Source organism: Thunnus albacares, chromosome 3 (genome assembly GCF_914725855.1).
Source record: "Thunnus albacares chromosome 3, fThuAlb1.1, whole genome shotgun sequence".
Lineage (NCBI taxonomy): Eukaryota > Metazoa > Chordata > Actinopteri > Scombriformes > Scombridae > Thunnus > Thunnus albacares.
This window is the reverse complement of record NC_058108.1, coordinates 12636112-12660863: the sequence shown is the minus strand read 5'-3', so window position 1 is coordinate 12660863 and position 24752 is coordinate 12636112. Positions and strand designations below refer to the sequence as shown.

General features: G+C 39.8%; 1 protein-coding gene across 3 annotated transcripts in view; it reads right to left on the bottom strand.

Annotated features, from left to right (window-relative positions):
- Positions 1–24752, bottom strand: part of LOC122979208 (endonuclease V-like) — an 81322-nt gene that overhangs the window by 47122 nt on the left and 9448 nt on the right. For all 3 annotated transcript variants that reach the window (XR_006402817.1, XM_044346465.1, XM_044346467.1), the window contains exons 5-8: positions 23885–23997; positions 16566–16634; positions 16260–16388; positions 250–319 (exon numbers count right to left, since the gene is read on the bottom strand). Coding sequence is in view for 2 of the 3 variants with exons in the window: in XM_044346465.1 (XP_044202400.1) it covers positions 263–319; positions 16260–16388; positions 16566–16634; positions 23885–23997 (368 nt within the window). In the remaining variant the exon portion in view is untranslated. The remainder of the gene's footprint in view (positions 1–249; positions 320–16259; positions 16389–16565; positions 16635–23884; positions 23998–24752) is intronic.

Sequence of the window (24752 nt, the reverse complement as noted above, 5' to 3'; positions counted from 1 at the left end):
AAATTTGCTTAATTTAAACAGAAAATTTGATGAGAATAATTAGGGCTTGCTACCAACAAACTTGGCTTTACTTTAGGATTTGAGGAAATTCCTTTATGAGTCACTTGCTGTGGCTTTTAAGCCTATTTTAAGACTGTGCAAATCATTTCTCTCTGACTGTTTGCCAAGGTATCACACATGCAATTTGTGTGAGTGTGTAAATCAGAGCGTGAGAATGCACACGTGTATGGTGTACATTTTGTCACCTACCTTGTTGTTTGATTCATGTATCTGCAGCAGGGAAGTGTATGCGAAGGTATTCTCTGGAGCGACAGTCAGCCTGTGAGAGGACAGGGATGGATGGAGGGAGAGAGAGAGAGAGAGAGAAAGGAGAGAGACAGTTGTCATATACTGTTGTCAGTTGCTCTGCTGAGATCAGAGGTGAGCAGGAACGTCCTCACAGAGTGAACACATGCTTCTGAAGTTTGCAATTAAAATGAAGTGCCTCGATGCAAACCAAACTCTGTTTTCTGCCGGAACAAACCGAACTCTATTTGCTGCCAAACAACATAAATCATTGTGACACAGATAGGTGTTTACACAAATGTTTCTCAGAAAATATTTCCATCTAAATATCATTAGGGGACCTACTAGGGTCCCATTTTAAAAAAAAACAAAACTTTTTATGATCTCTGTGGCTCCACAAACGGCTATAATGCACCATAATTATAATCAAATGTTGCTGTGGGTTATTCTCTCCGCATAATGGTTTGAACCAAAACTCATGCTGTGAAGGTGTAAGGTTCAATAATAGCAACTTGACACATCAAATATGATGACCATAACTTGATTATAGTGATGGTGGAGCAGGTGCTGGTTTGCTGCTCATGATCCCATCACTTGATATTCAAGAAGTTACCGCACCTTTTGTGAGTATCATCCAGTCAGCTATAATCTTGAAGGATCACTTTTTAAATTGTTACAACTTTATACCCCATTCAGACTGCCACAGTGATGTACAGTATCACTCAAAAGTCTGGACATGCTTTCTCATTCAAGTGAATGGGAAGGTGTGTCCAAACTTTTGACTGGTACTGTAGGTCAAGTCAAGTCAATATTTACTTATATGGCCCAATCCTTATATGGCTTTACAATCTGTACAGCATACAACATCCCTAATCCTTAGACCCTCAATGAGACTGTCCACCCGAGAAAAATGACATTTGAAATGACAATTCAATGATACCAACAGGTAAATGTCATTTAACTGACTTGCAAAAGAAAGAGAGGGACAGAAAGCGTATGTGATCAGAAGTCAAACAGAAAGCTAGTTTTTATCTGGTAATTATTCTATGTAATTTCACTGATTTATCAGTGAAATGTATGAAACTCCACGATAGACTGCTATCAGTAAGAATCAGGGTGACAGCTGTGTCTGAATGGGTAATGTGGGGAAAACGCATGTCAAGTAGACCCACTTCATACATGTGTCTGCTGTCTGAAAGTGGTTTTACTCTGGTTGTTGAGTGTATACTGGAGAGCAGCTCTCTGCAAACTGGAGGCTCAGCTTAGTTAGTGGTAAGTAAGTATTGATCATTATTATTGTCATAATGGGGAAAATTACAGAAAAAACAGAAAAAATAAGCCTTGGTTTGACTATTTTTGGCCAATTTGTGCCATCTCCTTCCTAACAGCATCAAACAGAAGTTACCCCATGAGCTTTTGATCAATGCTTTGATTCAGTGAAGCCGTTTGAGTTCATAAACCTGCTCTCCTCTGATCAAGCTGCTTTACATAGTCAGTTGATGCTGGTTGTGCCATTTGGATGTGACCTGCTGACAAGGACCTGTGTGTTTGTGTGTGTGTGTGTGTGTGTGTGTGTGTGTGTGTGTGAAGAGTATAAGAGAGAGAGAGAAAAAAAGGAACACTTTTTGCACCAATGAAAGAGAAGCCACTCTGTCAAAATCTCTCTCTCTCTCTCTCTCTCTCTCTCTCTCTCTCACACACACACAGACACAAACCATGAGATATAAACTCAAACCCAACATCATGTTTAGTCTTTTTAAAATGAGTCTAATAGACCACTACTTTAGATTGTAACATTAGTGTTTTTCTAAAATCTTGCACACAAAACTAATTGAATGGACTCTTCACTGCTTACAAATGTTCCATTACACTCATTATGTTGTCTGTTTCTTCCAGACTTCTAAATATAAAATGCCTGCTAAGCCAGTGGCGGCTAACAAGCTAACCTGTTTTGTGTGTCTTCACAGATTGCTGCTTGCTGAGTAAAAATACTCTTAGTTGAGATCCAGGCAGTAGTTACAGCTTGAGAAATGTTGGACACCCAAAAAAGAACAGAAACAGAAGGTTTGAGACTGCTTATTTACAAAGTGCCAAAGAAGAATGGAGCTTAGGGACACACACACACACACACACACACACACACACACACACACACACACACACACACACACACACAGACCACATACAGCAACGGTAACACTGGGTCGTCCACCTCATCTGTCACGTCCTACTTGAGGGGAACAAACCCAGAGACAATCTTTGATCTTTTTGCAAAATCTTCATAACATAAATATAGAAATGTTTCTACTATAGAATTCATGATCATTTGATCATATCCCAGCTTTCATTTCAACAAATCACAAACTTTGTGTTTCTAAATCACCACCCTGCAATTTTATCCACTTCTAGTAGTGTGTCAACTGAGACTCTCGAAGGACCACTACAAAATGAGAGGCAAGGGTCACATGACAGATGGAGACAGCTGAAGGTAGGTAGTAGGCTACTATTTGGTAGTCTAGCTAGCTTGTGAACTTGTACTGTAAGAGGGTAATGAGTGAAGAAGCATATAATGCAAATGTCCTTGAAAATTTGGAAAAGTCCTTACAGCAAAGAGAAAAACCTGCTGCTGTCTTTCACCTCCTTTCAGTTTTGACAATGCAATAAGTTTCAAATAATTTTAACTACCAACAGAAAATCATATGATTCCTCAAATGAAGTCAAAGCAATAGTTTTTGGGATGGGCGGGTATCTGTTCTGATTGGCCAGCTTCTGGACAGTGCCTCCCAGCAGACTTCCACCGGCTCCAGAGGCTACATCAACGATGCAAAATTTAACTTCTTTTCTCATTCTTTACTTGAAATGTAAACTACTCAAATACATCCGTACATGTTTGAGCCTGAATCCAATCCGAAATATGAGAGTGGACCACACGAACAACCTCAGCAACAAAGAACAAATTGAATGGATGGCAGCTTACAGACATGTGTGACAAGCTGATATCATCTCACCAGGCTAAAACTTGAGCTTTTGACTTTCAGGGAGCATTTTTACATATGTTCACCTCAAGTTATGGAACTTTGAGCAGCCAGTTAGCTCGGGGAATTAATTAGTGAGCTTTAGACGGGCTGATACGTGGATTTTATTACCTTCGGACAGAGCGAGGTTAGCTGTTTCCCCTGTTTCCAGTCTTTATGCTAAGCTTGGCTAACAGGCTGCTGACTCAAGCTTCATATTGAACGGACAGATATGAGAGCAGTATTGATCTTTTGTTCTAACTCTCAGCAGAAAAGCAAATAAGCATATTTTCAAAAATGTCAAACTATTCCTTTAAAGCAAGAGGGGACATCACGGAAGAGGCTGCAAGAAAGGAGCCCAAACTTTTGGACTCATCTTTTCACCAAATCCTCTCCAATTTGGCAAGCTGACACAAATGTCCAATAAATCAGCCACCTGCAGTTCCTGCAACACTTACTTACTTGCCTGATTAGGCAGCTTCAACCTTATAAAAAATGCAACAAATAAAATGTCCCACTCTAGTTTGGCGCAGCATAAATCATTGCCCTGAGTCTACCTGACAAAAGGGAAAATGAGGGGAAAACAACTGCCAAACTAAGAGAATATGACAGCTGTGTTCCTGCAGAGCAAAGAAAAGACTCAACTGAAGTCTGACCAGTTCAAAACTGGTTTCCTCTGGCCACAGTCCCTGTTAAGGTAGGAATCCACAGGTGAACAGATGTGCTCTACTGGCTCTCTGCAGGGGCTTTTGGCATATTCAGGCCACACACACACACACACACACACACACGCAGAGGTGTCTGAGTCCTGGCTTTGGTCCAGTGGCCTGGGGCAGGTCTTTATCCTCCAGCCCCACAAAACCCCTTAAGCCCTGCAGCTATTCCATCCTGCTCTTTCCTTTCCTTTTCTATAACTCTCCTTCCTTTTTCAAATTATTTTAATAATCTCCTTCTCCCTGGAATCCACCTTCCCTCACATTTTTTTTCTAGTCAAATCCTTTTTATCACTCTAATCATTAAACTTTTTCCTCCAGATCTCACACCTTCCTTCTCCCACCTCAAATCTCTCTCACCTCTCATCTACACCTTGCTCTCATATCACCCCTTGGCTGCTCTTTCTTCTCATTCCACCCCTCCTCCCATCTCTCTGTGGAGACCCAGAGTCCAGTGGTTGAAGCACCAGAATGTCAGACAGCCATATATTAACATTTAGACAGCCTCGGGGCCTGAAGGGGAGCGACAGTTTAAATCAGTCACATCCTCTCCACATGTTTAGAAAAGTTCCACAAGGCGACTGGTACAGCTGGCACCGGCGGACCACTGGTGTCAATCTTCATGGATGCTTTACCCTGTCAGTCGTCCAACGTGACTGTTTTACGCCTTTGTAGGCTTCTCTCTTTCCCACTTACTTTGACTCTTAGACAGTCTGTTCCCTTCAAATTCAACTAAACACTTTGTGGACACTGTGTTGTGTCACTGTCGGTGTCAAGTCCCCACAGACTTGTTTTAAAAGAGAAACAAGTGAGGAAAGTGACTATGCCACTACTATCAATGTGGCTGGAAGTAGCAATTATTTTCATTACTGTTTAAATCTATAGATATTATGTGATTAGTGGTCTATCAGAAGAAAAGGAAACCAACACTTCCTCACATTTAAATTACTGAAATCAGTAAATTTTTAGCATTTTTGGTCATGCTAGCGCCATGGCTCTAGAGGTGGGAATGTTGGTCGATAGGTTGGACTGAAATTGTCATCTCCTTGTCTAGCGGATGATTCCTAATGTCTTTGGCAGTTCCCTGACTTTACCTCTACTATGATTATGATGTTGATATTATTGGTTTTAAGCGAGATGTCTCAATAGCAAGTGGATGGACTTCCATGAAATTTGGTACATACATTCATGTTCACCCTTCAGGATGAACTGTATCAACGTTGGTGAATTTTCATGTAGCACCACAATATGGTCAACTTTTCAGTTTGCCCAACACTTTGGTTTATAACCAAATATCTGCACAACTTATGACATTCCCATCTGTGCCTTCTGTCTGGTGCTAATTGGCAAATGTTAGCATGTTAACATGCTAAACTAAAATAGCAACCATAACAACCACTATTCATTAAAACATCAGTGTGTTTGCATTGTCATACTGATGTTGCCATGCAGAAGTTTGCAAGTTGCATTTAGCTAAAAGCCTAGCTGTGCCTAAGTTCTGCTAGCAAGGGTGTAGACTTTGAGTATTTGTCTGTCCTTTATCAAGCGACAAGATTTAATTATCCCCCAAATGGGAATGAAGCGGTAAACTTTAATTTTTTAAAAACAGAGCTAAAAGGAGAATACTGGACTTACATTTCGTCATGAAGGCCAGGAAAACAACTCCAAATGAATGCTAATATCCGTCCATGTCAGTTGGATGTGTACATAAGCAATTGTTTGGTAACACGTTTGCTGACTTTGTCAGGTGATGTCAGTTTTCTGCTGCCCCCCAAATGACCAAACATAAATAAATCAATAAATGCAGCCTTAAAAGAAGCATTTGTTGATGTTGGATGCCCAGTGGATGAAGTGGAGCCTGGAGGTTTTATGTACTAAAATGTTTTTTTGCTACAGATTACAATCTGGCCTTTAATGAGTATGTAAATGTGCTGCTGTCTTCAGCAGGTTTTACATTTTGCTTAATGATAGATTCTTGATCTCAGCGGGAATAATGAAGATAATGATTAAATTAATAAAAGCAAACTGTAATGACTCATAATGACTCCATAATGTATTATAGTATGCTGTAAAACCAGCTGAACACAACACTCAGCACACACAAGAAAACAAATAGAAAGGAAGGTGATCCATGTAACCACAAACAAGCACTGGTAGTTTCTATTTGCTAAGTTGGGTCTTTCCTCACACATTACTCTACAGTTTGATTATGTGCAACTTTGTGAAGACATAGAAAAGTGACACATATCATTAATCATTGCTGGGAGAGCAGAGACGACAAGATGCACAGTGATGGTGTGAAATCCTTGTAAGGATGATTCTTCATAGTAAGTGAGTCCCAGAGGTCTCATTGAGTCTGGTAGCTTTTGTTTCTGTCGGCAACCTTGTTTGTATGAATCAGGGTGTGTGTGTGTGTGTGCACGCTTGCACAGCTGTAGTAGTATGTGTGTCTGTACATGCGCACTAGTATGGGCTGTGTTTGTGTTGCTGCAGAGGTGAAAACAACCAAAAATACACTAGCTCTGCTGCCTGAATTATTCAGAGAGTGGAGACGGAGCATAAAGGGGCTTGGGGGGGGTTGGTAGTGATAGATGGATGGATGAGAGACGGCGGCGAGAGAAGAGAAAAACAGTACAGTGAGGATGAGCAAAGTCGGGCAGAACAAGGAGGTGAGAGGAAGTTGAAAAAGTGGGGACTCATCAAAAGCAAGGCACACGCACAAGCCAGGGTTCTGGTGACGAGAGCGCACACACACACACACACACACACACACACTTTATGTTATGGTCTGCTGGGGTGCAGAGCGAATTCTTGCATCTGCAGACTGCAGTGCCAACAAAATAAACAGAAATACAATAAAAAAAAAAGCAGAAATTCACACTTCTTACACACAAATATGTCCTGGGTTCCAATATTTGCACACAAAACACACATCAGCAATATCTCTCTTCTTAAACAAACACACACTGCATGCATCCTCCTCCTCCTCCTCTCACCACATACAGTATATCCTCACACATTTCTTTTATTCTATGCATGCAGGCTCCCCATTGCCTACCACTCACATTGAAATTCCTTCTGTTTTTGCATTCTGGTCGTGCAGCTCTGAAGCTTTACATTTCCTGTCTTCCTGCTCGGAAAAGGGTATGGAAACCCAAGACGGAGCCACATTTATGTCCTCTTAACAGGGAAGTTGTACACATTTAATATCCAAAGAACCTTACAGTACTGTTAAGGAAGATGTTTTGTGCTTGGGTGGCTCTGCAGGGAGATTGTTTCACTGCAGCCATGGATAAACATCAGCTATGCAGGAACACAGCCTCTGATCTTTCCAGGAGCCAACTTGACAGAAACTTTAGACTACATGGAGACTTTTTCCAGTCTTGTATGAACTAATTTCTCAACTCTAAAAGGCATACTAGAATCACAGAGAGCGAGCAGTGTACAGGTGACTACTGTGGAAAGAGAGGGAGCATAATTAGTGACTTCCGCTCAGTGCAAAGCACTCAGACAGAGAGGAGAGGTCTGGAAATAGGCTGTTACTGTACGTCTCGGCCAGCTCCTCAGAGTCCCATTACCAGTGGATGTCTTCCCATCAGTGTGTGTGTGTGTGTATGTGTGTGGAGGGATGATGGAGTTGGGGGGGAGGGTGTAATGGATTTCAGGCTAGAGATAATGACTGATGGACCAAAAGTGCCCCAAGACTACATGCATAGCATGTAACATGTACACAAACATTTAGGCAAAAACTAGCGATAAATTTGTCTGTCAAACTTCTCAGTCATCCAGATGATAGGATGTATAGAAATGATGAGTCAAAAGGTAACAAGATTTACTGTGAAAGTCCTGAAGATGTTTTGACATTCATCCAAGAGGCTTCATCGGTTCAACAAAATTAAATGATGAACAAATTGGATTTGTCCAAAAAATTGCATTAGGAAAGAAAATGCTGCCCTTAAAGGACAGGTTCACAATGTTTCCAAGTCTGTCTTAAAACAACAGTCAGGTGCCCAAATGAACACTGAAATCAGTTTTTCTTGCCATAATCATTCCTCTTGTTCATACAGGCCATTTGTATTGCACTTGCAATGTAGGTGATGGGGACCAATATCCACAGTCCTCCTCCTATGCAAAAATATATTTTAAAGTTTATCTGAAGCTAATATGAAGCTTCAGCATCCAAATGAGTCAAATCAAGTAGATATCTTTCAATGTTACAGTCTGTTTAGTGCCAAAGATCCTCTTTTTGTTACTATACTTCCACCGCAGCTCAACAGGGAAACACTGTCTGAGGAAACACAAAGAGGGAATTTGATGCTAAAAAGACTGTAAATGTGGCAGATATCCACTTGATATGACTAACTCAGACTGCTGAAGACTCATATAAGCTTCAGATAAACTTTTAAATGCATTTTTGCACTAAATGACTGTGTGGACACACTGTGGCTTTTGGCCTCCATCACTTAGTGTGTATAGTGTGCATTTGAAAGGATCTTTGAATAGCCAGTATGAACAGGAGGAATGATTACAGCGAGGAAAATCTCTTTCAGTGTTCATATGGACACCTGACTGTTGTAAGAAGACATGACAGTCTTGAAAAATTGTGAACCTATCCTTTAAAGTGAAATGTAACTTTTGGTAACCAGCAGCCACTGTGGCCACAAGTGGCAATTACAAGAAAATTATCTAAGACTTTTTCTTTTGTTGGATGTTTTGTGGGGCCTTTATTCGCTTGTGTATAGTAGACAGGATATGTAGGAAGGGAGAGAGAGGTTGAGGTAAGTAATTTGTTTTAAACATATTATTAGGTGATAAACAAGAGATGAGAGCAAGTGTAATGAGACAAGTACGCTTTAAAATTTTAGATAAAACCACTGAAATATTTGTGATATTTGTGAACGGTAGCTTAAAGAAAATTAGGTTTCAGTTCTACTGCTGCTCATTAGAGCCTTTAACTAACTCCTGAAGGACAGGAAGGAAGGAGCAGGAGATGTGCATGTGTGTGTGTGTGTGTGTGTGTGTGTGTGTGTGTGTACAGGCACAGTGTATCTATATCTGTGGATTGACTGTGCATGTGTGTGTTTATATAAATGTGAAGTGTTTTAGTATATAGTATATTTGCCCATGCTCTGACATACTCTCTAGCTTTTTCTGTGTCTAGACTCCAAAACAAACTGACACATTCTCTATGTTGTCCATATTTAAGTGAGTGTGAGGTTTTGATTTTTAGTTCAGCATCAGATTTCACCCGTTGGTAGCACCACAGCACTACATGAATGTTTTGTATATGATCAAGCTGCATCATACTTTAATTTTATTCCCCACAGTAATTGTGTTTTACAGTCTGTCATTTGCTTTGAGACATAGAGAGATATTGGGAAGGTCTATAGTGAATAGGAGACCTCTGCTGTGCAGTTATCGTTCTTTCATTCATTGTGACAGAGTGATACTGTGGTGAGCAGGAGGTTTGTGGTGGGTATGGCTTCGCTGAATGTGTCTGGAAAGGAGAAGATAACTTTTCTTCCACAAGCTTCATGTTGTCTTCACTCTTAATAACAACCAGCATTAGAAAATTGTGGGAGAAAAAAAGTGTAGCCAAAACTGACCAGTCACATTTATTACAGTTCCCATGAAGTATCTATGTAACCTCTGTAGCCCAAGTGTGTTGTTACTTTTTGTGGCGGCACACGTCAGCTGTCTCTAGCTACACAATAATCCCTTCAAGCACAACTATAGGTCCATTATTTCCTAATAATTCCCTGACTGTCTCCTGTAAATAACTTTGTAGTTTGGGACTAAAATTCAGAGATGTGTTTTAGTTAGTTGTGTTGAGTTTAAAAGCAGCTGTTGATTTCCCGAGAACATTTCTTGAAAGAACTGCTCCATTTATAGCGTTACGGTTAAAGTTTTTATCATACATCTATTATTGGAAACATCATGCATCATGTTGAATTGTACGCTTGCCTGTGGACAAATGTCATTTTTGCATATTCAGCTAACTTGACCTATTGGAAATAACAAGGTGGAAGTGTACCAATTGAACATTGTCACTGATGCTGTGAATGTCAAGCAGAACCATGCAGAAGAGAATACACACACGGTCAACAACAGTCCATTAATGAATACAAAGTAAGGTTTGAAGACCAACTTTTGTTTCTTAAAAATCTATTGTTTTTAGGTTATTATCAAAAAGAAGAAACAAAGTCTTTGAGGAAATATCAGAAATGCTCCTTTTAGTTTCAGATGGCTAGAGGGGTGCGTCAGTGTCTGTGTTTGATTGACAGCAGCTGACAGGCTGCCAGGGTGCTGGTGTTGCACCATATGAATTCAAGAAAAAGTAAACTTGCAGCAAGTTTTTTTGTGTGTGTGAGATTTGTAAAATGGAAATTTTTTAATTGATTAATTGCTTTTGTGTGGTTCATTTTTTCATTCTTTTAATTTACATAGGAGTTAACATCTTTTTTTGCTTTTAATCTTATTTTATCCTTAGTTGTGTCACACCTTGTAAAGTCGGTTTAGATATGAGCATTACAAACTAATCACTGATTACATTTCTGAGATATCACTGCTGACGATGGTTCATGTGATGAATTAATAACATGGACGCTATAAAGAGCTGCTGTTGTTGGAGAACCTCACTGGTGCAACGCAATCGGTGAAACAGCACTTCTTCTTTCCTGTTTGTTTCATTGACAGTGTAGAGCAGGCGGCAAATTGATATGAAAACAGCTGGTTCAGGGTGTGTCTTCATCCATTTATGGCTAATTGTGGGAGTGGAAATGAGGCTCATGCGCGTACTCACAGTTCCTCAATGATTGAGATTATAAAACAGAGCTATGTGTACGCACAGCTTTATAAATCTGAGGAAAAGAATACGTATGCATATTTTTGGCTTTGTGCATACACATAGTTTTAGTCATGAATCCACACAGAGGTTTATGTATCTGGCCGCCTTCTACTTCCCATCACATGTTCTCTAAGGCTTTATCAAGTGAAGCATGGGATACCAAAAGAGTGTGAGAATTTAATGGTGTGAGAGAGCAGGACTGAGATAGGGCGTGAATTAGTCTGTCCTGTGTGTGTGAGTGAGTGTGTGCGTGTGTGTTTTAGCTTTGCACTGTGGTACATAAGATTCTGCTGCAGTGCATTCACACATCAGCCTTCACTGCAGAATCCAACCATGATGTCATTTTTCCCTTTCATCTTTTCTCTCTCTGAATCTCTCAAGCTGTGGAAGGAGGGGTTTATTTCAGTCATGATGTAAGGTGAGAGGATCTCATCAGATAGAAGTATGGAGAAGGAGGAAAAAAGACACAAGGCAGAGACACTGAGTGAAGGGTTAATTTGTAGGCAGGTTAGCAATTTTCCTCTGACGGTCATGATTACAAAGTATCATGCATGTGTGAGTAACACCTTGTAGTAATCCAAGACATAATTTGTACCTTCTACAACCAAAATGTATTAATCGTTCTCTATGGTAGAATATTAAAATGCTCTTCTCTGCAAGTATTGTCAAAATATCTAGTCAATTGATTAGCTAATGAACAGAAAACCAGTCAGTAAAAAAAATATGATAATGAATTGACTATTTATTTTATGTTTATCATGTCATTTTTCAATTTCTTTCAGTTTCTCAAACATGATTATTATATTTGCCGCTTTCTACCACTTCACTGATAAACTGAATAAAACAAAAAAATCCTGCGTACTGTCGATTACTTGTACTCATTAGTGCCATTTCTTCTTCACGCCTCCATCACCACCGTTATCATATACACACTGTATATTAAGTCAAGAGTGTGCAGGAATTCTTTTTTTGTTGCTGTTTTTTTTTATCCACTTGACTGTCAATAAGACTTTCTGGTGTGCAAGGACTTTGTAGTAATTGTTACCTATTGATCATTGAATACAAGTTGGAAATTAATTTATTTGGAAATTGAATACTTTTAGGTTTTAGACTGCTACTCAAACTAAAGAAGCTATATTTTCTGAAAATAATGGGGTTTTAGTATCTAGTACTTTTATAGACATTTTATAGATTTTAGTGATTAATTGATCAAAGGGGCATTCCACTATTACTATTAAGTAATAGTAACAAGTTAAAATAAAATGAAGGGCTCTAAAGGGACTTAAAGATTTGAACAAGAATGGCACAGCAGAGGCCTAGATATTCAGATTTTCAGTACCTAGCTTTACCTTTCAGATTTTCAGTACCTAGCTTTACCTTTCAGATTTTCAGTACCTAACACTGGCTTTTTCCAAAAGGCAACGATTGTGGTATGTTTTCATTAGACCTTTTACTCCAGACAACACCCACATCTTTCAAACCCCATGCCCATAGTTTGTAATGCAGGCTTTCTGTTTTTTTCAGATTTTGGAAAGTAACTCCAGAGCCACAGAAGACATTATACAACTGCTTTCACAGAGTAGTACTAACCATGAGGGGTAAACCAATCTTTACTTGTAAAATCAATGTCTGTGTAAGAGAGAACAAGACTAGGTCAAAACCTAGTATATGGTTGGACCTTGTATGATCAATGTGTGAAATTGTGGCCAATTTGTTACAGGACTGGAAACATCACAGCTACACCTTATTTTTATACAGTCTATGGGCTTCACACAGCACAGCACAGCTCTACCAACGATGCTAGCCATGCTAACTAGCTGCTGGCCTCCATGCGGGCTGGTAAAATGGATCCATCGTGTCTCTTTGTATCCACGTGTTGGTGCTCCTGTCAGTGTTGGAGCCTCCATATGAGATACTGCGGTCGGTAGATGTGTGTTTTTAAAAATCTTATTTCGGGACAGTGCTCACTCTCAGTCCTGCTGAGTCTCCCTGGGAGTGAGCTGTGCTCGGGGCTCCACTGTAAAGGCCCCCTGAGGATGTAATCATCACTCAGTCAGAGGGTCAGTGAGTCAGTGAGTCATTGACGGACAGACATTTAGGGTTATATGGCTGTTCCGTGGCCGGTCCAGCCTATTCTATTTCTGCCACATACAGACTGGTGACATATCAAAAGATGAAAACGGGAATAAACGGGTGGAGAAATGTGACAAATGGAGATGCTTCCATACAGAGCACAAGGGGTCACTGATGGTTTGGCGAGTGTTAAAATGATGTGAATCACATTCTACAGCCTTCACAGTCACCAGATCTCAACCCCACTGAACACCTATGGGAGATTTTGGAGCGACGTATTAGACATATTTTGGAAGAATAGTGTTCATCCTTTCAGCAGAGTTACAGAGACTTGGAGAATTAATGACAAGTAGCACTGAATCTGTGCTGGAGGCTCATATTCATTCATACATAAGACATTTGCTGTTTTAATGTTGTTTTTAACTTTAATTCTCACACACTTGCATATGCTACCAGCATCAGTACTTCTCCTGGCACAAACTTTTAGCACTGTGAAAACTTTTCATTGTTTTACTTCTCTTCATAGATTTGTGCCTCTGCCTGTATACATGAATAACATATCTGCTTCTCCGGTGCACAGCTGATCACACTCACACAGTGTTTCTCTCCAGAATACATAAGCATTTACTGTGCCCTTATCTGACAAACTCCACCACTCCTCTGTGTCCCAGCAGTGAACCACAACTAGTCACAAACCACAACACACTGTTCGCCACAGAAACCTGACAACCTTTAGCTGCTGAGTGTGACTAAGTGTGGGCAAGTTTATGTGTGTATGACAACACACATATATATTTATTTGACAGTGGAAATTACATTAATGGGTGTGTGTACTTGTAAAAGTTGTTGTTGTGTGTGTATACAGGTCTCCCCTCCGCCCAACCTGTTCCTGTTGTTGCCTGTGACAAGCATCTCGACAGAGGGGAAGAACACTGCAGCTCGTCTTCTTCTATTTTCAAACTTCAAAAAGACGACCTGTCAGATTGACAGCTTTTTGATTTTTTTCTCCACAAGTTGTGACTGAAGTTTCGCAAGCCTGAGGGGCGTGAATCTTGTCCTGCCCACAAAAGAGTGACGTAAATGCAGAGTTCAACTACGCACATGACACTCACCAGAACTTGATTTGTGAGGGGCTTTTTCTGTGATGTCAGCAATATGATGTCAAAAAGATAAAGCCAGAAAAAAATAAAGCCACAAAAAAGAGGTGGCAGTGATTGGACAGATGAAGGTGAGAGTGTCCCTGGTTTTTCTCTGATGTCCACATTCAGTCCCTGCTGCTGCTGCTGCTGCTGCTGCTGCTGGTGGAGGCACCTCCCCTCTCCCCCCCCAGCTAAACACATCACATTTTGATGAAATAAACACACACACACACACACACACAGGAGGGGATGAGTTAACCACTACTACACCTCCCCTGGTGAAAAACTGATTTTGAGATGTGTACGTGCTTGTGTGTGAATGTGTGTTTTCTGTGCAGTGGAAGTAAAAAGATATTGAACAACAGAAGCACAGCACAGCCTAGTGGCAGAAAAAAAGAGCCTGAGGCAGGATGGAGGGATCAGTTCAAGGAAAGTCAGGTTCTTTTACTTCCTATCAGAAAAATGACAGTTAGTGGGTTTTTTTATGTTACACAGACAAATCTGTTTAAGATCTTTTTTGAAAAAGTGTGTCAAAACTACGACTCATTTGGCTCTACTCCTGAAAGCTGTGAACATACCATGCATTTTCTATACCCACTTATCCTTTTTAAGAGTCATAGGGGGCTGGATGCACTGCAGAGTACACGTTATAGATGGACAATATGAGAAAAGGGACACTAAAAAATTCATACTGAACAGCAGTAATCTTAATCACCACCTCTGGGTTGCCCAGAATTCAGTTAACAGTATAATCTACAGTAAAACTCAGCCTGCAGTCACTGACAAGCAGACATAAAAAGCAAAAAATGCTCAAAGAATCAACAGCACACTGGACTTCATGGCAGAACGTGTTTTGGACTCCTATCTCAAATCTCTCTTCTGTTTTTCTGTGAGGCTCACTCATACATGTGTCCCAGGTTTGATTCACCAAACTGAAATCCTCCTAACTGCACAAACCGGTTGTAAACAGCTTTTTTAACCAAATGACAGCTGTTAATGAACAACATTTCATTTCTGCAATTTGACGACCCAAAACTGCTGTATAATGCTATCTGTTCCACTCAGTTTGGGGGTTCATTTCATTCACAAAACTTGTCACAAAAGCAAGACAAAGAAACTACTGAAGTGTAGAAGTTGTCATGCCACAATACTCATGCCAGTGAAATCTGAAACAAAAAGGAATGTTTACTTTACATTACATATTGTTTTATTTTTATTTTTGTTGATTTGAGTATCATGTTTAAACTCCAAATTGATTCATATCAGGTTAGCAGGTATTTAAATGCTGTTGTGGCTGTTTGCTTACTGTCACTGAAGCATGAATCAACCCACCAGTAGAAGCAAATAAGTAACAATCTGAATATATGACCAACTTCTCAGTATTTCATTATAACTTCCCATGTGGCCTTGGTTATCTATTCTATCCAATGCTGTTGCTTTTGTTGCATGTTAATACGCTCCAGGGCAGGAAATAGATTGTTTGCTTGCCTTGGAGCATATAAAACTGTCACACTGTAGTTTTCAAAATGAAATAAAATTACATTATATTTCCTAATGCTGCCTCAGTGTTTGTGTGGTTCTCTGCATTGGTCCTGGAATAAAAATCCAACACAAAATTAGAGCATTCTTAATTTAGCCGCACACATTGTTCCCTCAATTTTTACAAGTCTCCCAGGCCCTGCTGCGGAAGAGAGCCGCACAGCATGATGCTCACACCTCCCCGCTTCACAGCAGGACGCTGTTACACGAGTGATGAACACTGCTCGCTTTCCAACACTGCGCTTTGCCTCATAGCTGAGGAGTTCAACTTTTGTTTCATTTGATCATAGAATCTTTTGCTTCTTGCTCTGCTGTTTGTGTGTGTGTGTGTGTGTGTATGTGTATGTATGTGTGTGTGTGTGTGTGTGTGTGTGTGTGTGTGTGTGTGTGTGTGTATGTGTATGTGTGTGTGTGTGTGTGTGTGTGTGTGTGTGTGTGTGTGTGTGTGTGTGTGTGTGTCATAGGCTACTTTTGGGGACAAATTTCAGACCAAAGACTTGTCCAATTGGATACAAAAGCCATTTCCCTAATTGGTCAAATTCTGCGGTTATGGTTATGGTTAGAATAAGTCTCCAGGAAATGAATGTAACTATGTAACGTCCCCAAAGGTGACCTAGGTCAGCATGTGTGTGTGTGTGTGCGTGTGTACCTGTCTGATAGGCTCTGGGACACGGTAGCGGCAGCAGGAGTGTGTGAGGCGTACAGCTGTGTCCAGACTGATCTTGTGGCCGACGGACACATACACCGGCTTTGAGCTCTTGTCAGAACTACGCAGTGCCTGGACAGAGAGACAGAGACACAGGTTGATGTTTATCTAACAACTTTTCAACATTTTTCTCTATCTCTCTGATTTTGACTGTTGTAAGCATTTTGTTGGGTTTGACTTTTCACAGGGTGGTTGTTCTTTGACGTCAGTATTTGTTTCTATTTTTTGTGCATCTGTCATTTTCCACACCTTTCCGAGCACTTTGCCTGAGGTAGCTGTGAGTGGGAAGCTGTCTCCTCCTTTCTGCAGAGCAGCTATCTGAAGAGACAAAGAAAGAAAAATGAAAGACAAAAAAGATGCCAATACAAATACTACTGACCTGAAACAAACCATTAACCTGCCGTGGAGGCTTCATACTCTCTAATCTCTGTCTGACTCGACTCTCATGTCCATATATTTGGAGTTATGTTTCAAAACTCCAAACTGAGAACAAACAAATTATTTTTTGAATAATAGTATGACGTCCTTGATTGACAAAATATAATCAATCCTAAAGACAGCTGACAGCTGTCTTTAGGATTGATTATATTATATACAAAGTTTTTTTCCTCAAATAAATAAATAAATAAATAAATAAAAATGTAAAAACTCTTAGACAAAGTGTCATTTTCTTTGTAAAATAAATAGTCACCTTGTTTGATTTAAATTTTTTAAATGTTTTATTAACCAAAATCTTTCAGTTCATGCGTAAAGTATCAAGGTACTAAAAATGAACAAATTAGAAAACTATTTTTCTCAGCAGTGAGCAGCCAAATATCTACAGTGCCATACCCATATTAAAGTAAATAACAAGCCTAATACAATAAAGCTATGAATAAACCAGTTGTACCCCTCAGCAGAACAAAGGAACTCAAATACAGGAGGGAGGGTGTTTTTAATGAGGCTTTTCTGTCCAGTGACAGAGCTCAAAATATAATGTTTTTATAATCCAGCACTAACTGCCTGTGGATAAGATTATTACTATTATTATTATTGTTATGAGGTGCTGAAGAAGTTTTGGTCAGTTATCTTTTTCAGTAAAAGGCTCACACCTTACAACCAGAATTAAAAACACAGTCAAATCTTCACGTTTTCACTACACCAGCCAAACAATGGCTTAAACAATAGCAAAGATGCGGACACTCAATCATTCATATTTTTAATCAGAACACACTATCATCAAACCCAAATCCACATCTTTGTATGAAAACTTAATAAACTGATAGAAATCAGCTGGTCACCCACTTTGCTAGTAATCTCTCTGTATAAAGCAAGGAATCTATCTGTCTGTCTTTATATTTGTCCTTCGCATATCTTGAGATCTGTTCACCCAATCTACTTCATACCTGGCTGATGTATTGCTGGGGACTCAAGGAAGTACAATGTCGATGTGAAGTTGTTTGGATGAGCAGTTCTCGAGAAATATACGAAAATATTATAAACAACGTTGATTTGCTTCTTCTTCTGCTCGTGGAGTCAACGAGCGGAAACACAGACAGCACCACTCTGCCCTTGCAACCCACACTGTGGTCAGAGGTGGGATTTCATCCACAGTGTTAATGACTTGAAAAAGTCAGAGGACTTAAACTCTACTATTGAACTGTGTACTGCGAATGAAACTTAGCATGTACGTTCGTACTGTAGGATGTCTCGGACACATTTTGAATGGGCACTACAGTTCATCTAACTAAGAAGCAAGGAACCTCTGTCTGTCTGTGTGTATGTGTGTCCTTCGCATATCTCGAGCACTGTTCATCCGCTCAACTTCACACTTGGCGGGTGTATTGCTGTGGTCCCAAGGACATGCAGTGTCGAATTTGGTGCAATCTGGACACACGAAACGTTAGTGAAGCCGCTCAGCTCCATGTCTGAGTGCAGTGGGGGCTTTTTGATATAAACACTGTCACATCACAGCGAGGCGGGGCTTCTAGGCTCTGACTTGCTGAGTGGGACAAAGGCACGTGCCCAGCTCATAACAATAACAATATAACAATAAGAAATCGGCCCGTACTGAACAGGCACGTTTTCAACAGGCACTGAACTTGTCAATTACTGAAGCAAGAAACTGTGGAAGGGAAATATCTCCTTTTATTTCATAAAAGAACAACAGGTGTTACGGAGCTTATGGAGATAGAGAAGGAAGCACTGCAAGACCTTTTGTTGGCATTTACCAACTCTTCCCATAGCTGCCACTGAGATACTGTACTTGCATGTCCATTAAATTAATAACTTTCCTAATAACGAAAAGAAAAAAAGACTTGATAGACTGAGATTGCAACAACTGCTTAAGCCTATTAGTCTAGTATTAAATCAACCATACAGAGAAAACATTATCAAACTGCATTATCAGTCGAATCAGACTTAACACTGATGTGATATTTAATTAATGCAGTAACTTCACTAAAGCTGGAGATGTTTCATATTTGATTAGTTGATGATGAACTAAAGATCACTGCATTTTAAAAGTGAGCTTTCATTTTTTCCAATAGGAACTAAAAGTTTTCCTCTCACAGTCAAAGAGACGGTGCAAAGTCAGATGGTAGTGATGTGGGCTGCTGTTGACGGGTGTGCTGTGGGTTATGGGCCAGAGCGATGAAGGGAGCTTAGCCTTCATGATGGATGGGGTGTCTGCTCTACTATGACTGATTACAGCAAGCAGCCAGCAGGGAGACAGGAGGGGCCGCACAGGGCCTCAGATCCCGGTTGGGATGAGGCCAACAGTGTGTGTGTGTGTGTGTGTGTGTGTGTGTGTGTGTGTGTGTGTGTATGGGGGCAAGTGTAGGACTGAAGCCAGAACAGCAGAAGTCAGAAAGACAGAGCAAGTCATCAATAACATACTAGTTTGAGTTACAGCCAGGCAGTGATCAGTGAGAGAGAGATAGACAAAGAGGGGGGGGAAAGAAAAAGAGATGAAAAGGGAGAAAAAGAAAGAAAGGAGAGAAGGGGAGACACACTGCAGGTGAAGGAATGAGGCAATGAATGAGACAGTTAAGGACCAAGAAAGAGAGGAAGGGAAAACAAATAGAGGACACAAGATCTGAGGAGACTCTGAGCTACATCGAGGATATCATTTTACAATATAGAGGACAAAAGAAAAGAAAAAACGGGTGAATTTCCTGTACACAGCACAAAAAGTCCTGACATCGATCTAATCTGACTGCGAAACGATCTGGGCATATCTCATTTTCACAATGTATGGATGGGTTTACTGGTGGGTTCCAAGCATCAAACAATCTGTGCTGTCCCAGACAGCACTGGCTCCATGGTAAATGATAGTCTTTTTTTTCTTTTTTAAACTCTGTGGGCTTGTAGGCATTTGTTTTAGGCAGCAGGCTATCTGTTTCAGAAGATGGAACGTGTCTATTGGTTAATGATCTGTCTAAATGTCCCTTCACTGGCATCCCTTAGTAGTTCCTCATTGTCCCTGCTAAAAAGGAAGAAAAAGGGATTGTGTCCACGGTTACACAGTAACATTGTTCATAGCTGACTGGCCACAGGAAATATACCCTGATACCAATCAAAACTCAACAACTTACAAAAAATATTTTCATCTGTCTATCTCTTCAACTAAGGTCTATCTTGATTCAGATGATATTGTAAAGAGGGTGAAAATGAATAAACATAAACTGTAAAGTAGGAAAGAAATTAATTGATCCACTGCTAGCTACTGTTAATTCAAGAAATACAAAATAATCATAATATTATGGTGAGTAGGTAGTAGCCAAATGATTAGGGGAGTATGCTTGCAGCCAGTGGCACACTGGTTCAATATTTGAGTGAGGAAGCCCTAACTGTTCCTAAACTGTAGTTGTAAGTTAGTTGAGTAGTCAAGTGTTTTGTTCAAGGACACTTAAACAAGATGCATGCATGTCCTTTAATGGACATTGTCAGTTGAGGGGACAAGTCAGCTGGTCTAGTATTTTAGTTCTGAAAGAAATAAATTACATTTTTCCATTCAACTAGATTCAAAAGTCTTTTCTCTGACCCAGAACAACTGGAATTTTCTCAATCTATGGCCTGATTTTTGTCATGATTTTGTGGAATACTTGACCGTTTTGGGAAAAACAGACTGGTGACAAATTAAAGGAGAAACCGGTACAGGTCTGAATGCTTGACACTATACAGTGAGGGGATCTGGTGGCTCTGTTATGCTGTGGGGGGGCATTTTACTGGCATGGTTTGGGTCCACTTGTCCCCTTAAAGGGAAGAGTCATTGCAAATCAATACAAAGTTGTTTGGAGTCATTACCTTTATTCTATGATGAAACACTTCTATACTGACGGGAGTGATCTCTTCCAGGATGACAATGCCCCAATTCACAGGGCACGAGGGGTCACTGAATGGTTTGATGAATATGGCCACATCATGCCAGCAAAATGCCCCCCAAAGCATAACAGAGCCACCGCATCCCCTCACTGTAGGGGTCAAGCATTCAGACCTGTACCAGTTTTCCTTTAATTTATCACCCGTCTTTACATATAGACAGAGATTCCTTGCTTTATATAGTTAGATTCATTCCTTCATTCTGTCAGCAAAAGCTTAATTTAATTTACCCGTTCAGTCATGCATTAATTCATTCATTCTAGTTGTATATATGTATATATACTTCATGTTCCCATTCATCCCTATCCCATAGTAGTTAATATCTTGATATATTGCCAAGTCGTTGTATTTGTGTATTTCTTTACGACAGATGTATGACTCCTTGTATTTAGAATTTACGACTTTCAGATATAAGACTGAATTATTTAACTTTTCTCTTCAAAGTGAAGAGTGGTGCCCCATATAATTTATGAGTGCTTAATATTAATTTCAAGTGTAGTGTTATTCCTACACAAGGAAGAATAATGCATGGAATACTGTAAAAGATTGAGACATAGTGAGTCTGACAGTGTTATAGGAATGCAATAGTACATCGGTAAAGTACTTTTAATGCACAGACATGAGAGTGGTATCAATCTTCAAATCTCACAAAGAGAAGAAAAAAGTACATTTTTCAAAATGTTGAACTACTCCTTTAAGAAGTATTTAAGAAGTAAGGCTGAATATGAGTCGAAATAACCACAAAAAACTTCTGAATGAGTCTAACCACAAGGTCATCCTGCCACAAATGTGTATGTCTATTTGTACATACAAACAATACTTTTGCTCCACTGTGTTATATTTTCACATTAATTCCTTCAAAAGGTCTGTGCACCTGCATTTGATAATGACACACACGCGTACACACTTTTACTCTCAAGGCTGAAAACATGTAATTACTGCAACTGAGAGAAAAGGTCTGTCTGTAACCTTCAGAGACATTTCTCAGACTGCATACTGGTTTTTGAAAAGTCTCAGTGAGCTGGCAATGGTTGTGGAAACTTTTACTGACATCCAATTGAGTATGACAGCGTATCTCTTGTCAGTGGTACATGGCGGTGTGTCTGCACATGAAGTAATGGCTAATCTTATTCCAAGACGGCTAATTTTCCAAAATTTGGTAGGGAGCCTGATATGGCTTGTGTTTCACGGATTACTTCAAAGCTAATTTCCGACCAAGCGATCAAACGCCAAAGCTGGTGTTGACGTTGCAATTCTGTGCATGCCTGTAGACAAATTAGACAGAGCCCCAGAGAGTGACAATTATCTCAATAAGGACGAGAAGGGGGTTATAAAATTTCATGCACAGAAACTGATCCAAAGCTAAAAGCTTGAGCATGGGTGTGCAATGCTGATGCTACCCGATACCTAAACGTGAACATGACTGAGCCACTAGGATTTTTGGCACAGAGAGATTGCATCAGTAGATATGTTTGACAGCAGCCTTGGAGGTGACCATATTCCGTGTAAACAAAGAGATCAGATTCCTCCCCATGGCAGAGATGACCCAACATTTTTCTGACGCCAAACCCACTAACACTAATTGAGGGAGATGGATACACTCCAACAGAGAATTATATTAGCATGTTACACGACTACATGAAGACTGCTGGGGTTATAAGCAGTGAGTGTATTGCCTGCTAATTGAGTTAGCAATGGATCATATGATTGCTAGAGCCGTCCACATTGGCTCCCTTGAAATCTTTTGAGTAGCACTTGTCATCAGCATTACAGGAGACGCCCATCACTCCTCTTGTACAGATCAACATCATCTATAAAGGATTTGCATAATGACATTTTCCTGAGGGGAAGCACTTGAGCTCAATTATTATCACTGTCACTTCAGTGCAAAAAAAAAAATTACAGGGTTCAAGGCCTTTTCTGTGAGGAGTTTGCATCCTCTGACTATGTGCTTGTCAGTTTGCTTCAGGTTGTCCACCCAAACATATTGAATGTTGCATTTCAAAGCATCTCCTGAAGGGATGACAGATGCAGTAACGACATAGTGTGTGTAAATGCATCTACAATCCACATGATGGAAATGCACAATTCTTATTGGGAAAATATCATTGAAATGCTCATCAGAAATGGACATTACGGCAGTCTAAATATCGATGTGTATAGCAGAGACACAGGTGGAAATATAATCCAGTTGCACCAGATCCCAGCACAACATAAGCTATTAGATATATGTTTGTAATGTGAGTTATCTGAGAATCTTAGTTTTCTTTTCTGCTGACTCATTTGAAATCCCTCTAGTGTCAATAATGCACTTATTTTTTACACATTTTAGTGAGTGATTTTTAAAAAAATCTGACTTATTCAACTACATTACAGAAACTCAAAGTAGCAGACACCAGAGCCTCTCCTGCTAAATTAAATATATGAACTTTATTACTATATTAAATTAAGATATTAACTTAATATTATGTTCTTATTTTAGACAACAGCCAGATGCCCGTTCGTCAAGCAAATTTAACTTTAACTTCTTGTTGTTCTCGTCTCAACAGGTCACTGAGGCACCAGACTGAAACAAAGTGAACATTTGCATATTAATGAAATCCAAATTTTGCTTTCCCACAGGTATACATAAGTATTTGTTCCAGCTTGATTTGTATTCAGAGAGTCACATTAGCATTAGCTACACAAGGAGGCCTTGGCTTGCAATAAAAGTCACACTGTCAAACAGCACACACGCACCAACGCACACATTCACACGCACGGACGAATAGATGCATAAGTGTGAGTTCACATGTACACACAGGTGCACATTCAAAAGTAATTGAGGATTCTGTCCTTTGCTTTGTCCCTCCCTGACATTTCTTTGTTTTTTTTTTTAAGAATGCAGCAAGCAATAAACACGAGAGGAAAAAAAATTACACTTTGAAAACTTGACTTAAATAATTCATTAATTGACTCTTGTCAAGGCTGGCAGCTCTTTTACAGAGGCAACATTTGTACGCAACTAGAAGCAACACAAAATATGAAGTAGTACATCATCTTTTCAACATCTTTTTAACACTGACGTGTTGTGTAATCTGAGTCACTGAACAACAAACCTCTGCAGCACAGAAGGGAAGAAAACAGATGTTCAACTTTATTAAAAACTGTGGATAAAGCTGAGTTCAAGTTAGGTTAAAACAGGGTCTAAAATTGTAGAGTCTCACCTGTGACTGATGCTCTTCACTCTTGTGCACACCCTGCACCTGTAGCAGGTTCTTGGCTACACCCACACAGGGCAGCCCTGACAGCACTCCAAGGTGACACGCCAGGCCGAACTCTGCACGGGTCAAATAGTGACAGTAACTCACCCTTAAGTCTTAACAAGTGTTTCTCCAAGTTTCTGTTATATCATTTCTTAAAGGAATACTTCAACATTTTGAGAAATACATTTATTTGCTTACTAAATGAGAGTTGTCAATAAATCACACTGAAGATCAAATCCACCTCTGCGTCAGTCCATTTCTCAATAGTTTCTGATCTCTCTACCCTGTCTTGTTCCGACTGAAGTATACAGTTGCACTTATTAAAAAAATAAATTTAAAAAGCGGGGCACTGTAGTTCTTAGCAAACATTACTCAAACAGGAGTAAACAGTGTCTATGTTGGAGTTGTCAGCCATGGATTACTACACATTTGGTTCTCTAGTGAATATGTGAAAAATAAATACAAAAATAAACAACAGTAACCATATTCATGATCATGAAGGAAGATGTCATCCTATTTTTGTGTTTTTAGACAACAATGGAGATCTATGGCACAGAGGAATTTACTATGTCAGGATTTGGATACACAGACAAAGTAAATTATGATGGTATCAAGTTATTTTGTTTTGGTCTTTTCGTGGGATTTGTTCACAGTAGGAAAAAATATAATATTCTCAGCCATATCCTTTAAGCACAGAGGTGGAGTCAGGACATGCTTAGCTTAGCTTGGTATAGCATAGAGACTGGAAAAACAGCTAGCCTGGCTCTGTCTAACATTAAAAAAAAGAATATATAGCTACCAACATCTCTAAATCATTAACACATTGTAT